This window comes from Danio rerio, chromosome 6 (genome assembly GCF_049306965.1).
Source record: "Danio rerio strain Tuebingen ecotype United States chromosome 6, GRCz12tu, whole genome shotgun sequence".
NCBI classification, from domain to species: domain Eukaryota; kingdom Metazoa; phylum Chordata; class Actinopteri; order Cypriniformes; family Danionidae; genus Danio; species Danio rerio.
This window is the reverse complement of record NC_133181.1, coordinates 26145196-26161494: the sequence shown is the minus strand read 5'-3', so window position 1 is coordinate 26161494 and position 16299 is coordinate 26145196. Positions and strand designations below refer to the sequence as shown.

At 40.6% G+C, this 16299-nt stretch overlaps 2 protein-coding genes across 6 annotated transcripts in view; both read right to left on the bottom strand.

The window, feature by feature from the left end:
- pik3r6a (phosphoinositide-3-kinase, regulatory subunit 6a) overlaps nt 1–1511 on the bottom strand; it is a 29035-nt gene extending 27524 nt beyond the window's left edge. Inside the window, exon 1 of one of the 2 annotated variants that reach the window (XM_073952408.1) lies at nt 1196–1511. In XM_073952408.1, coding sequence (XP_073808509.1) covers nt 1196–1331 — 136 coding nt within the window. In that variant the 5' untranslated portion in view covers nt 1332–1511. 2 annotated transcript variants of the gene reach the window in all.
- A 61-nt stretch (nt 1512–1572) lies between these two features.
- The window catches only part of pik3r6 (phosphoinositide-3-kinase regulatory subunit 6), a 40836-nt gene continuing 26109 nt past the window's right edge, over nt 1573–16299 (bottom strand). For all 4 annotated transcript variants that reach the window (XM_001345895.9, XM_009302374.4, XM_009302373.4 and 1 more), the window contains exons 13-20: nt 10299–10421; nt 8653–8760; nt 8310–8394; nt 5993–6060; nt 4921–5011; nt 4735–4787; nt 4433–4539; nt 1573–3260 (exon numbers count right to left, since the gene is read on the bottom strand). In XM_001345895.9, the coding sequence (XP_001345931.4) occupies nt 3107–3260; nt 4433–4539; nt 4735–4787; nt 4921–5011; nt 5993–6060; nt 8310–8394; nt 8653–8760; nt 10299–10421 (789 nt within the window). In that variant the 3' untranslated portion in view covers nt 1573–3106. The remainder of the gene's footprint in view (nt 3261–4432; nt 4540–4734; nt 4788–4920; nt 5012–5992; nt 6061–8309; nt 8395–8652; nt 8761–10298; nt 10422–16299) is intronic.

The following is a 16299-nucleotide window of genomic DNA, read 5'->3' as shown; positions in this document are numbered from 1 at the left end:
TATGAATACTTTCCAGATGCACTGTAGCATATTGTTTGAATTCTTTCATTCAGCTCAGGTCATTTTCCTCAGACCTCTGGCATCAGCAATGGATTTTTACTCACTGTATACAGAACTGCCACTCACTGGAAATTTCCTCTCTGTATTTTTCAGTAAACCCCAGAGATGGTTGTGTGCAAAAAAATACCAACAGATCAGCAATTTTTCAAATAATCATACCAGCCCGTCTGACATCAATAACCACATCACATTTAATTAAATCACCTTTTCCCCCATTTGATTTCCAAAGTGAACTTGACCACGTCTACAATAGATGTGTCTACATGTGTTGAGTTGAGTCAAGTGGTCATGATTTATGTGAACTTGCATCTATGAAATTGCCTTTTTCCTATGGTCTTGTGTATCAAATCCATTAATAGGTATCCCCAGGAACTGATTAAAATGGAAATCTAAGTTACAAATGCTTGCTAACAATGTTTAAAAAGCATTGTCATAAGGCAAGTAGCTTGACAAATTAACAACAGGAACACTGACGTGACTAAAACACGCTGTAAGTAAAAAAAACAAAACATTCAAATCCATGTCCTGTACTGGCTGAGAAAGCCATGACTTATATGGTCCAGAAGGATTTATTTTATTATCATTTGACATGCATTTGGATATTTTCCAATGCATGTTTTTTTTTTTTTGTATATTTTGTGTTTGCTATTATATGCTCGTTACATATATAATTACACAATAATAAATAATTATAAATAATAATTATTATTATAAATAATTATAATTATTATTATAAATAAATGTTATATTGTTATAGTTTAAAAGTATATTTAATAATACTTTATTATAGAACATTTATTCTAGTAAAATATATTTACTGTGAAATTAAATACTTCCAGAAATGTCCTTTAACTGTTTTTAACTATATTTTTAGAACATTTTCAAAGCAAATTCCAAACATTTACAGTATGCAGTCAATTTAAATTGAAAACATGGCCCTGGAATAATATCTTAATGTAAAGCGTTTAAGTTTCTAATGGTAAAACTAGAGACTCAGCTCTTGTCAGATCTCGACAGCAACCTCCTCATCTACCTGAACTCAATCTCCACAAGAGCAGAAGTTCCACCTGTGGCGTTAAACCTACTCAAACCTTTAATAAAAAAGAGAACGCAAGTGTTTGGTAGTCTACTATACCTTTCACCAATACGTTTTGACAGGTTTTGCTACAATGACAGCCAGGTGTAGGGATACCTGTTTGGTCCACATCTGTTTTCCATTTCGTGCATTCCAGGGATCCGTACTGACAGGAGGCTCTGCGTTTTTCATCCATCACGCGCCACGGAATGAATGAATAACTAAACCCGAATATATGCACAAATCCTGACTTAGCTGAGATATGCTTAGCAAGAGAGCAGGGTAAAATAAGGATGATGATCCAGCGGTTGTCGTTGCTGATGAAAATAGCTACGGCAGGGGATATCTAGACATCATTGCGCACCGGCAGCGATTCAACTGCAGTTTCTGACCCATTGGCGACATCGTGCGGACATTTATAGAACAACAACAACACATTTTAGTTTATAATAATACAATGAAAACATTTATTTAGCATAGGTATTTACAAAATCAAATCACAATATTTACAAAACCAGCGGTCAAATTAACAACTGTGCAAAGTTTCGGCATGAATAAATGCCATTAAAATAACAGTACAACTGAATAAGATTGGCTAGTTTTATAATTGAAAGTACATCAATTTGTTCTTTAACAGAAGACTGGTTATTGGTATGAGGTCAGAACTGAAAATGACCCATAAACCCATAAACTGTACAGATAATCATATAAGGAAGTTAGCTCAAAGTGACACCAATAATAGCTGTTTCAAAGAAACATGCAGCTTACTGCACAACACAGCCATTCAAAGCTGTTAACCATTTGTGTAACATTAGTGCTGTTCTATGCATACATCAGTCACAAACAATACAAAAAATATACTTTTTCACACGCATTTTATTTTTAAACAATGTTTTTAAGGTATAAAAATATGTCATTTTCATGGAGCACTCCAAATATAAATGTAAATACACAAAATAAAAGTATTAAACTAAATATATAACAAAGAAGTGCAAATCATTAAGGTCAGGTAATGGTAATGTCAGTTTCTCCATGGTGTGCACATATAACCTTAGCACATAATTCTTTGATTATACTGTATCATACTGTAAATATAGCAATTATTGATGTAAAAGCCTAATAAAAGACGGTTAAGCAACAGGCTGACTGTTAATACAGAGAACAAGGTAAAAACAAATTCAAGTAACTCTTAAAGGAACACTCCACTTTTTTGGAAATTGCTAATTTTACAAGTCACAAAGTTGAACCGTTAAAGCGTTAAAGGTTTTAACTCGTGCTGTTATTAATTATGATTAATCACATCAAAGATATATTTTTATAACTTATTTAAATTATATATACATGTGTACTATGTTTATTTATGCATAAATACAGAAACTACTAAAAATACTTTACAAATATATACAGCATATTTACATACATTGGATTATCTCCGGGTTTTGCATGAGCTCCTTAATATTGGTATAGAAAATATTTTAATAAATTTTCATTTTCCGTCAGTCCAAGTGCATGATGGAATTACAGAAGAGTAATGCTTATAATTTTAAAATAACACAAACTTTTAAATGATACACTAATGGTCTAATCCAATTCAATGATTTATTGTTAGCTGATATGGTAAGAGATTGGTGGAATGAATTAAAAACTAGTAAACTCAACAGTTTAACTCCAGGTAACTTGTAAAATGAGCCTATTTCCCCCAAAATCGGGTGTTTCTTTAATTCTTTGAGAAAGTCAATACCATGACAGCATTAGTGTTAGTAAATTATCTGTTACAGGATTAAATACTTCCTGGATCGACGATCAACTTGTGATTCACAAATGAAAAGTACACAATGCAGTAAAACCTGCTTGGTGAAGTGTCTTAACTGATCGTTTGATTGCACGGAGAAACAACTGTACAGTGCACTGTTTAAAACACAATACACAAAACAAAAAGCAAGAACTGGCCTTTATAGTCACCTTTGTTCATTAATCGATTATTCCTGCAAAAGTGTTTATGGACAGAGTCAATCCTTTGCTCATGTATTTGCTCAGTCCAGCATCAGCATCTTCGGTCATGAACTTTGACTTTAAGGATTTTTGAACGTAATATCCAGGGTCCCGACATGAAGTGACCTCAATACTGTGTTACAAAATATAAAACAACACAAATCAAAGTCTGAATACCAAATAAATGAAAAAGTGCAGTCTTCATAATGAAGATTTATTTATTATTTATTATTTATTTATTATAGAAGAAACATCTTGGCTACTAACGTAACCCTTGTTCCCAGAAGAGGGAACGTAGACATGTGTCTTCAGACATGAATGGGATATCAATAAACGACCAATCACTCTAAAGAGTAAGAAAATGGGCCAATGAGATCAGCTCCACAGGTGCTGCGGATTATTCATTAGTAGTATATTTAACCAGTACGGAACGAGCTGCTACACTTTAGCCACTGAAGAACCGATCACTCAGGTATAAGCTGGAGATCCAGCTGCTGTGACATAAGAGACACACGCCTCCATTCCCTCTTTGGGGAACATGGGTTATGTTAGTAACTTCAGGGGGAACTCTGATGTGTGTCTTTCGACAGGAGTGGGAGAGTGTATGGAAAACACCACAGCAGCTGATCTGTCATGCCTATTTGTTTAACAGTCACACCTATACCCTGGTACATCTGTCATGCCTATATATCAGTCAAACATAGCATGAGCGTAAAGGCATCGCCATGAGAAAAATCCTTCCAACGTGCCCTAGGCTCCTAAATTACCATTATATGGGAAAATTATAGAATGAATTTAGATTGGCAGGCATAAATGTGCTTTAACCTAGCTAATTGTAGTCTAGAGATTTTAAAATACGACAAAACGTTGTGAAAGTGTTCCAGTCCCCGAAGGGAGAAGACGCTACAAAGACCACGTGCTACCCAAGGGGGAGGGGAACACTCCGTGGCTGAATTACACATGTAGGATCGCCAAAAGTGATCGCACAATGCTGCCACCAATTAGACCAAACAGGCATACCAATATATATCATAATCAAGGTATAATCATTGAGCTACGCATCGATGAATTTGCTCTTCAGTATTTAGACTCTCAGTAATGACTTTAAACCACACTGAACTGAGCTAGACTGAACTGAACTTAAATACTAAAAACTGAACTACCCTGATCCAGTTACTATGACCATTTATGTGAAGCTGCTTTGACACAATCTACATTGTAAAAGCGCTATACAAATAAAGCTGAATTGAATTGAATTGAATTAATGGCTGTAAACCTGAAAATAAAAAAGCACTGATTGCTCACCTTTCAACATCCATAAATTTTCTTCGAAAGTCTTTGTCCAAACACACACTGAAAGTTGTTTTTTCTGGCGTTTTCAGTTTGAAACTGCATGTCCTAATCTTTAACTCCTGAAAATAAATGCAAATACAAATAAATAGCAAACCAACAGAGCTTTTATAGCTTAATTTACATTTTCTTAGCTGCAGACAAACAAGCATCATAAATTAACATGAATTTAATTGTAGACTGGTTCTTTCGATGGAGAAAATAAAACAATTCAAAGCATGCAGTTTTCTCAATTTAAAAGAGCCGGCCAGACTTACCGTGTTACTCTTTGGCTTTGTGTCATTGAAAGTGACTGCAAGACAGTTAAGATCTACAAAATGTGATAAAAAAAAAAAAAAAAAAAAGTTGTCATTGGTTTTAATTTGTCGAGGTGAATGTTTATATACAAGTAATATGTTTACATGTAAGTAATATAGTTTTAGTCAAAAAGTATTTCAGTTTACCTTCAGTTTTGTTTTGTGGTATTGCTGAAATCTGGGCACCAGTGGTTCTGAGTGAGAACCCTTTCTCAACCTCTCTGTTGCTTAGCGACACCTTAAAGGAATGTGAATGGTCAAACGGGGTCAACAAAGATTTACTGGTCACTTCATTTTTGGCTCTAGAACAAATCTAGAATGTGAATCACTGGAAAAAGCAACAGTCACAATACAGTACTGACCAGAAGTAATGTCAAGTAAAATCAATATTATTTTCACCCTTTATTATAACATATTAATCTAATTATTGTAATAATATTAACAATAATATATATATATATATATATATATATATATATATATATATATATATATATATATATATATATATATATATATATATATAGAGAGAGAGAGAGAGAGAGAGAGAGAGAGAGAGAGAGAGAGAGAGAGAGAGAGAGAGAGGAATTTAAATATTAATAATTAACTTTATTGTAGTCAATGTAGAACTTTTCATTTATTTTTTCCTTTAGTTAAAAATCATTGTCACACTTAATTTTAAGTAGCCTTACTATGTACATACATTTATATTAATAATTTGGTACAATGCACTTATGTACATGCATGTTTTAACATTGTACTTAAAATGATCTGCATGATAATAATCACATCTGTAATTGCATTTATAATTATATTGTTATCCCATCCCTTACACTTTTAACCACCATTAAACCTACCCATACCACAAAATCTCTAATCTTAACCACATCCAACCTCAATAGCACATTGAGTGTTGTGCAATACAATATGAACATAAGTACATTGTTCTTATTTTTTAATGCAAGTTTTAACCTAGCTTCATGTTGCTGTTTTTTTCTCAATACATCATGTTTCTCATTTTTTATGGTCAACAAAACTTTTTTTTTTTTTTTTTTTTTTTTTTTTTTTTTTTAGCAAATATCTCCCCTGGATATCACTTTTGACCTTAATTTCTATTAAATATTTAATTAAATATTTAAATCTAATTCTATTTAATATTTCATTTAATTTAATATTTTGATGTTCATAAATATACATAGAAAGTATATGTGACACTTACTTTTAAGTAGCTAAAGGAGATCAGGGCCCCACACAGTTCAGGTGGCATCTTCTTCTGCTTGGAGGTGTCTGAAGGAAGAATGTGGGCTGTGAATATTAACAAAAAAAAAAAAAAAACTACCAGTCTAAAGTTTGGATGGCGATGACTGAACATATTGCTAAACATGGTTAAAAAGACAAAGTTGTCATGAACAGCTTAAAAAAACAAAACAAAATAAAAAATGCATGCTGTTTTAGGTCTAATCCCAAATCTACCCCTTAGTCCATCCACTTCCCCAATTCTCTTTAGCTTGAAGGCATCAGACTAAGGGGTAGGGCTACATAGCTTTTAAAACTGAGATTTTTCAGGACCAAAGGGTTAGAACATTTCCCAGAATTGTCATTATTATGAATTTTTTCAACAAACAAGCATCCGTTTTAATACATTCATAATGGTGTTCGTGTTTTACCGTCAAGGTTAAAAAAAAAAAAAAAAACGATAAAAAACCCTGCTAAGTTTCGCTATCTATAATCAATAATAATAACAACTGTATAGCAATCCCACAACATACTTTCACATCTGTCACTTGATGACTTGACACTAGAAAACCCTGTCAAAAGAGTCTAGTGGCTGGAAATAAGGTTTTACAGTGTCTGGAATAACATTAACGTACAGTACTAATGTTGTTTTCTTGTGATTTTGGTTTACATAGATGAATATGGCCACGGTGTAAATGCACAGTACAGTTATGATCTTATTGCCACATTAAATCATTATGATAACATGAAATTGTTGACTTCAGTGATTTCCTGAAGATAAATACCAAAAAAATAATGCAACTTGAATCACTACAGCATTCGCGATCGTCAATCTCATGTGTAGCATGCGATTGCGATGACATATGATGACATGTGCAGGTGTTGTAGTTTTGTCCCATTTCTTAGGGGTAAAATTTTAAGCACTTCCTCTTCACACACTTTTTCAAGGACCAAGGGGAAGAGGAAGGGTAAAAAAATAGAATTGGGATTGTGCCTTAGTGTGCATGTGTCTTTACATACTCCCCGCCAACTTCCTAGAGGAAGGCGGAGTCATCGTATGCCATTCTGTAAACAAATATCCATAAATTAGCAGTTTTCTGTATTTCGTGATTCATGTTTTTATTTCCCCCTCATTTGTTTATGCGTTTGAATGACATTATGTAACCAAATATCTTAATCTTTCTTCCAACAACTTTTAGCCTTGAAAAGTCTGCAAAAAATTTTTAATAGTTTAATGTGATTTATTGTCTGGGTTGGTATTGTATGTTTTGGTACAAAAACGTTATGATAAACTGCTAGTACATTTTCTGCTATTTTACACACTTATTTTCTATGTATTATTTCTTATTCATTTTTTATTTTAAACTATTACAATTTCAGTAAAAGCCACTTTGTTAAACTGTAGAATTGAATTTTCAATATCAAAAGCTGACCGAGCAGAGAAATAAATAAAAAGAAAACACTTGAGAATCACAAAATATGAAAACAGAATGTATCAGATATTATTTCACAGTGCAGAGATAATCTAAAAAATAGAACCTCTGTTTCACTTCATCATATTTATCATATGGATATATTACTTTGTAGGTGGACACATATGGTGCATGTCAAGTTCTCACTTTTAACATTGCACTTTGAATGCAAAGTGTCAGTTCAACACAAAATTAAATCAAAAGCACACAAACTTCACATAAATACAGGTTAAGTCAACAGTTGCGAAATAAATCACATTTAAATTAGATCAGAAAATGTTTAAAATATAATCTATAAATTAATTAAACTGCAAATTAAACTTCAATCACTGCTTTTGACTGAATAGCATTTGTATAAACATTATTTCATAAATAAATTAAGCTTTTGAATTTTTACCATTATGGCTCACACACGCTGTGAACACTGTGACTTTAAATTCAGCATAAACCAAAAGTTCCTGAGACTATTACTCCAATTTGTTTAAATACTTGTGATGAATAAGAGGTGGAGCTTTCTTTTTGTACATCAATCCCTCATAGCAAACTAACAGTAAGAGGGGCGTGGTTAAGAAAACAGTAGCTGAAGCCATCAAAATTACATCTTGAGAGAAAGACTTCTCAGATTGTGATTAAAGATTAACAAAACATTTTTTTTTCAGTAGATAAACTTTCACTGATTAATTATGTGTGCTAGCAAAATAAACCATAAATTTGTACATGTAAAGTTTGTGTGCTATTTGTGTGATGTTTTAAGTACCTCTGAAATTCAAGATCAAGGAAACAAGATTTCTCAATTCATGACCTCTTTCAAAAAGGTTTCTCACATACCTTTATTTGTTTTAAACTCTGGGAAATCCACTTCCAGACCTGTAACAAAAACTTCTTCAACAGCTTCTCTGTGGGAAAAGTAAATCTGCACAAACAGAGCAGAAAACGAGACTGTTAAGCTAAGGTGTTGTGTAGTCCATTCAACTGTTGTTATTTTTACTTGTGAACAAAACAGTGGCTCATTTTATCACACAGCTATTTTATTTTAAGTGACAAATGCATTGCCAGTCTCAGACTCAGACAATCATTGAAGACAAATGTGGATTACTAAATAACGTCTGATTCTCATTTCATGATGAAAGGCTTACTACGTAAAACACTACAACAGGTCATTGATTCTCACCTTGATGTAGTAAATGTTGAAGTACACTGGCTGCTGTCCCATACGCACATAGTACGAGATGATGTCAGCTAAGAAAAGGTCAGGCTCTTGCGGTTTACCAATGCTTGACTGGAAGGTTGAAAAAAAAGGAAGAGGTTTTAGCATTTACAGTTTGTAAAAAAAGCATTTAAAGTTATAATCTAAAGTTTTAACATCATTAATAGGGAGCAATGTCTATATATTCTTGTAAAAGAAAGAAAGAAAGAAAGAAAGAAAGAAAGAAAGAAAGAAAGAAAGAAAGAAAGAAATAAAGAAAGAAACACACAGATAATAGACTTTAATGAAATATAAGACAATATAGTTTTATGTTTAACACAAACATATTTAATACATTATATTTTAATAATTTTTGCTGAAAGTATTTTTTTGGTAAATTCAGTTATTACCAGTTACTTTTAATCAGTACCACATTTAAATTAAAATAAATGTACCAAGTTCCAACTTCATCATTATGAATATGTAACTATAAAAAAATTTAAATGCGTCACAGTGTTTCAGTTTATCATAAACTTTTCTCAGTTTAGCCTTATTTTAGAACAAAATCAGGTAATGATGTAATCAGATATTAAGATGTATTACTTTAAAAGTCCTTATTCAATATATAGTAACCATAATACCCTTATCATTTAATTTGAGTTGAGATATAAACAAATGGCCACATATATTACACTGAAATGTACTTTTTAAGAACATAAAATATATTGTTTAGGTAATGAGCAGACTACTAAATTAAAAGTATTGTTTATTAAACTATACTTAATGGCACGTACAGTTGAAGTCAGAATTATTAGCCCCTTTTTATTATTAATATTTTTTTTATTTTTTAAACCAAAAAAACCTCACCAAAGGAGGCTTAACAGAGCAAGGGCATTTTCACAGTATGTCTGATAATATTTTTTCTTCAGGAGAAAATCTTATTTGTTTTATTTTGGCTAGAATAAAAGCAGTTTAAAAAAACATTTCATATCAAAATTATCAGCCCCTTTAGGATATTTTTTTTCAATAGGCAACAAAACAAATCATCGTTATAGAATAACTTGCCTAGTTACCCTAAACTGCCTAGTTAACCTAATTAACCTAGTTAAGCCTTTAAATGTCACTTTAAGCTGTAGAAAAGTGTCTTGAAAAATATCTAGTCAACTATTATTTACTGTCATCATGGCAAAGATAAAATGAATCAGTTATTAGAAATGAGTTATTAAAACTATTATGTTTAGAAATGTGCTGAAAAAATCTTCTCTCCGTTAAACAGAAATTGGGGAAAAATAAACAGGGGGGCTAATAATTCAGGGGGGCCAATAATTCTGACTTTAACTGTATATTGGTACCATAGTTATGTAAATAGGTTTGCGTTTAAATATTCACAAGCAACAAACAGCTTAACACATTAGTACAAAAAAAGACTGCTAGATAAAATAATAAGAGGAGGAAGTTCTTCACAATGAATGGTTGCTAGCTTTGCATTTATACAAGGAAATGAAGATAAAAAAATACCTGAAAAAGAAACTTTAAGACTTCCTCATTCCCCACTGACTGACATCTTTAACTAAGAATAGATCTCTGTATGTTTTACCCAAGAATAGTTATTATGCTGAATTATGACATACCGTTCTTGCAAAATCAGGAATCATCTGTCCAAGACTACACACATTGCATTCGTACCATGGATCCACCATTCCAAGATATGAGCCCAGAGCACAGATGTTGATGCTTTTAGAAGGCAAATTCTCCTAAAACACATTACACATCTATAAAAATATATACACAATGTATTTGAAAAAAATTCACAGCACTTTACTTTTCCATAATTTGTTACAGACGTATTCCAAAATAAATCTGATTTATTATTTTCCATTAAAATTCTACAAATACTCACTCTTTCCTTCAGCTTATTCCCTGCTTAATTAAGGGTCACCACAGCAGAATGAATCACCAATTACTCTGGTTTATGTTTTAACATCAGTTCCCCTTCTGTTGGGGAACTTCAGTGCTATTAAGTGGATTTGATCTTTGTGAAAATCCACGAAATGGGAGGATTCGGATCAGAAGCCGCTTGTCTGAAAGAATATTGAAGGGGCCAATGAATGCAATGAATTGGCAGCGTAAGCTTGCACTGGTGTGCTTCATAGCCAATTATCCCAGCATATAAGCACACCTGGAGCGAGCAAACGCCATCATTTTCGCTTCAGAGACTTTCTGATCGAGTCGATGAGGGTTTTCCTCCTGCTGTGACCAGCGATTCTGAGCGAACGAGAGTATTCTCCCGGTCCAGAGTGTGTACATGCAGCGGCAGACGGTCGAGCTGGGTTTCTCCCTTGCCTGGCGTTCTTTGGGTCCAGTCCTCCAGAGCGGTGCGTATAAAGTTGCAAACTTCACAGAAAGAGCAACACAGTCGTGCAGCACATCCTTTTCAGGACGGCGCTCCGACTGTGCGTTTCTGGATGCGGTGGTTTCCTGTCCTCGGATGATGGGCACGGGCACTGAGTTACATGCCTGGGGGGTCCAGCATGTTAATGCGCTGCTCGCGGGCAGTTCATGTCGTCATTGCGATGCCATGACTGTTGCGCAAGATCGCGGATAGCCTTTGCAAAAGGGCGAACCACCCCAGTTGTCTCCTGCTCTGCAGCGGGCACTCGGGCAGATCTGAGGGTTTCAGCGAGAGATAATCCGTCGCCCAAGGGCCCGCGGACCTCCCGCTCCTCTAAGCGCTCCATCCAAGCTTCGGGCGGGGGAAGCGATCCGTCTAACAGATGGTAGCCCTTACGCCCGATGACACCGGAGACCAGACGTCCACCGTGGCATCGGAGGGTGGGCTTTCATTGTCCGATGATGATCCAGACCCGCTCGCCCCCTTCGGGCTGGTGAGCGCTGTCACTACGGATCCTGAAACGGACATGTTAGCCGTGCTTTCCCGGGCTGCTTCCGACTACCGACTAGTTCCCTTCTTCCCGGAGGTGCACAGTAGGCTCACGCAGTCTTGAAAAGCACTTTTTTTCTGCTCGTGCTGCTTGTCCCTCCACCCTCACCACTCTTGATGGTGGAACAGCCAGGGGGTATGTGGCGATTCCTCAAGTTGAGTGCGCGATGGCGGTCAATCCGCGCGGCGCCTCTTCTTGGCAGGGTCCGTCTCGTCTCCCATCCAAAGCCTGTAAGTTATCTGCCTCCCTCAGAGCTAGAGCTTACATAGCTGCGGGCCAGGCTGCTTCCGCCTTGCATGCGATAGCCACCTACCAGCGCTACCAAGCGCAGGCGCTGGCCGAGCTGCACGAGGGTGGGTCCAACCCAGGCTTACGAGCTTCGCACCGCCGCCGACTTAGCTCTTCGGACTACTGAGTCCGCTGCGTGTGCGCTGCGTGTGCGTTGGGGAGGATGATGTCCACATTAGTGATCCAGGAGCGCCACCCCTGGCTGATATGCGCGAAGTCGACAAAGTCCGCTTTCTTGACTTCCCCATATCCCAAGCCATGTTCGGCGACACTGTCTGTGAATTCACCCAGGAATTCAAGGCGGTGAGAGAGCAGTTGGTGGGTGATGTCTTATCGGCGCTTTGTAGCCCGCTCCGCCCGCCGTGCCATTCATACCTGCTCCTCGCCAAAGGCGCCCTTCTACGAGAGCTGCTCCGGCCCCCGCACACGCCTCTGGCGAAGCGAGCGCGTCGGGCACCTCGGAAGCAGGCAGCCCCCCTGCCCAGAACGCCGCTAAGTCCGGCAACGGACCGCGAAGCGTCCCTGGGACAGGCCATCTGGAGAAGAGGGAACTTGCTCTTTCCCCGCTGGAGGGCGGGGCCCCATTTCCAACGGCACTTTTTTACTGCCATGAAAACATCATGAAAGAGCACTTTTCCACTTCCTCGGATGTGACAGCCCAAAATCTGCCAGTCTGGGACGCTATGCCTTCTAGCTTGCAGATTTGGTGCGTTTCGCCAGTGGCTCACGAGCGCTGGGAGGACGGTCTCCTTTCTCCCACTCCTTGAGCCTCCCCTCCGGAGCTCGGGTGCGGAGTGAGAGCAAATATCTCACCTCCAGCTTTTCCGTGGGACCCGTGCGCTTCCCGGATCGGCACACCCACTCCGCGCTGCCCCACTGCTGGTACGTCAGCGATTGTAGCGATGAGTCCATTAGCGAGAGCTCTGCCTACCTGGTTAGCGCGGGCCAGCTCTTCGCGGTGGCTCATACGCACAATCAGACTCGGCTATGCGATTCAGTTTGTGAAACGGCCCCCCCAAGTCACGAGTGTGTATTCACCAGGGTCAGCCCCCTGTCCGCCCCTGTCTTGCGAGAGGAGATTGCTGTCCTCCTGGCGAAGGATGCAATCGAGGCGCTCCCTCCAGGCGAGATGGAGAGCGGGTTTTACAGCCCACACTTCATCGTGCCCAAAATGAGCGGTGGGTCACGGCCAATCCTAGATCTGCGCATTTTGAACCGCTGTCTGCACAAGCTGCCGTTCAGAATGCTCATGCAGAAGCGCATCCTCTGGTGCGTTCGTCCTCTGGGTTGGTCTGCAGCATTAGACCTGATGGACGCGTATTTCCATGTCTCCACTCTTCCTCGCCACCGTCAGTTTCTGCGGTTTGTGTTTGAAGGTCGAGCTTGGCAATACAAAGTCCTCCCCTTCGGGCTCTTTCTGTCTCCGCGGGTCCTCACCAAGTTAGCGGAGGGTGCCTTAGAGCCCCTTCGGCTCGCGGACATCTTCATACTCAATTTTCTTGATGACTGGCTGATTTTTGCCCTCTCTCGGAGCAATTGATTATGCACAGAGACAAAGTGCTCCGGCACTTCCACCTGTTGGGGTTTCAGGTCAACCGAGAAAGGAGCAAACTCGCCCCCGTGCAGAGGATCTCTTCTCTCGGGCTGGAGCTGGACTCGGTCACCATGGCAGCGCGCCTCTCCGGAGAGCGCGCTCAGCTGATGCTGTACTGTCTCTAGGACAGGCGTCCAGTCTTGTTGTCGTTTCAACAGACACTTCCAACACGGGCTGGGGGGCTGTGCGTTGCGGGCATGCGGCTGCGGACCTGTGGAAGGTACCCAGTTGCATTGGCATATCGCCTGGAGCTGTTGGCAGTGTTCCTCGCTCTCCACCGTTTTTTTCCGGTGCTGGAGCGGCAACACGTGCTGGTCAGGACGGACAGTACGGCGGCGGTGGCGTATATCAGCCGTATGGGGGGTATGCGCTGTCGCCGCATGTCTGCTCCTCTGGAGTCATCCGCGGCTGAAATCGCTGCACGCCATTCATATTCAGGCAAGCTCAACCGTGCAGCCGATGCGCTCTCACGGCAGCCTTACGTCCTGGAGAATGGAGACTCCACCCCGAGTCTGTTCAGCTAATATGGGCGGGATTCGGGGAAGCCCAGATCGATCTGTTGCTTCCCCCGAGATCGCTCATTGCCAGTTGTTCTTTCCCTGACCGAGTGCTCTCGGCACGGATGCACTGGCTTACAGCTGGCCTTGGGGCATGCGCAAATACGCGTTTCCCCCAGTGAGCATGCTCGCGCAGTTACTGTGTAAGGTCAGGGAGGACGAGGAACAGGTTGCTGGTTGCGCCCCTCTGGCTCAACCGGACCTGGATGTCAGAGCTCTCCCTCGCGATAGCCCTCCCCTGGCAGTCCCTTCGAGAGAGCACCTACTCTCTCAGGGACAGGGCACCATCTGGCACCCTCGCCGATCTTTAAAGCGCGAGGAAGACTTAGGTAACCTCCGATTGCGGTGGCTAATACCGTCACTCGGGCTAGAGCCCCCTCCCCGAGCGCGCCTATGCCCTGAAGTGGAGTCTATTCACTGAATGGTGTGTCTCTCGCAGAGAAGACCCCCGTAATTTGCCAGATCAGCGTTGTGCTTTCTTTACGCCGAGAGAAGCTGGAGAGCAGGCTGTCGCCCTCCACACTCAAGGTTACGTGGCTGCCATCTCCGCTCTCATGACGTGGTGGCTGGCAGCACCGTGGGAACGCATAATCTCATCATCCGGTTCCTCAGGGGCGCTAAGCGAATTAATCCACCCCGCCCCCTCTCATGCCCTCTTAGGATCTCGCACTCGCTACACAAGCCCCGTCAGATCCTTTCGATCCTCGACTCAGTATCTTTCTGTCCCTCAAGACAGCTCTGCTGGTCGCGTTGATATCAATTAGAGGGTCGGGGACCCGGAGGCATTTTTCGGTCGGTGACTAGTGCCTGTAATTGGGCTGGCTTACTCTCACGTCCTGCGATATATGCCCAAGGTTCCTACCACTCCGTTTTAATACTAGGTAGTGAGCCTGCAAGCGCTGCCCTCGGAGGAGGCAGACCCAGCCCTTCTTTATTTGTCCAGTTCGCGTTTTGCGTATTATCCGGACCGCACTCAGAGTTTAGATCATCTGAGCAGCTCTTCGTCTGTTATGGCGGTCGGCAGCTGGGAAGTGCCATATCGAAATAAGTTCCCACTAGTTTGTGGATGCCTTCTTCACTATCAGAGCCGAGGTGAGCCGCGTCCCCCGAGAGCGCGTGCGCACTCCACTCGGAGCTTAGCATCATCTCGAGCGCGCGCACGCGGCACCTCTCTAACAGACATCTGTAGAGCTGCGGGCTGGGTGACACCCAACACATTTGCAAGGTTTTACAATCTGCGAGTGGAGCCGGTTTCCTCAAGGGTATTAGGTAACCCTTGGTGATTGAGGAAACAATTCGGTAGGGTGTTGAAACACGCTTGCTTCGCCATTCTCCCTAACACGGAGTGACGTGCGCCTTTTTATCTGTCAGTAAAGTTCCCCGTCAGGTGAGCCCTGCAGATTCCTCCGTGGCCCCCAGCACTGACTCAGCGGAGAAGTCACTTGCTGGCCCACTACGTTGTAGGTCTGCCCGCTGGTCAGCCCGCGTTTTGGGTATAGGTGCCTGCTATGTGTGATCCCCACTAGGCGATCCCATATGCTCATTCCGCCACGGTTCAGTCCCACATTCCCCCTCCACCCCCCCCCCCCCCACCCCACCCCTTGGGCGGACCCGTGTCTTCCCTCTCCGCTAACCACTCTTTGCTATGCGTACTCCCCCTTTTTAGGGCTAGTCCATATGTAAATTCTGCCATCTATCCCTCCTTGGGTAACGGATGGCCTCCGCAGCGTCCTCCCTATCGGGATTGCACGCTTCCCAACGTACTGTCGTATTTTCCTAGAATTATCTAGATGCTCACGACTTCCCAAAAAATATATCTAAATCCGTAAAACTTCTGTTGAAGTAGGATAAATTAGGGCCAGGGACACGTTGGAGGACCGCGCCTCCCATGATGTGGGTGCATCACGCTTGCTTGACAAACCCCTCATCGGGGGCGTTGGTAAGGTGCAGTGATTATGGCGCTTTCCATAGTTCTCCCATTTCGTGGATTTTCACAAAGATCAAATCCACTTAATAGCACTGAAGTTCCCCAAACGAAGGGAAACGTTCGAGGTTACAGAAGTAACCCTTTGTTCCCAGAGGAGAGGAACGGAAGTACTATACTCCGTCGCCATAATGACTGTCCCTTAGCTGTTTGAAAGTCTCTTCAGCTTAAAAGGATGGCGTTTGCTCGCTCCAGGTGTACTTAAATGCTGGGATAATTGGCTATGAAGAACACCTGTTCAAGCTTACGCTGCCGATTCATTGCATT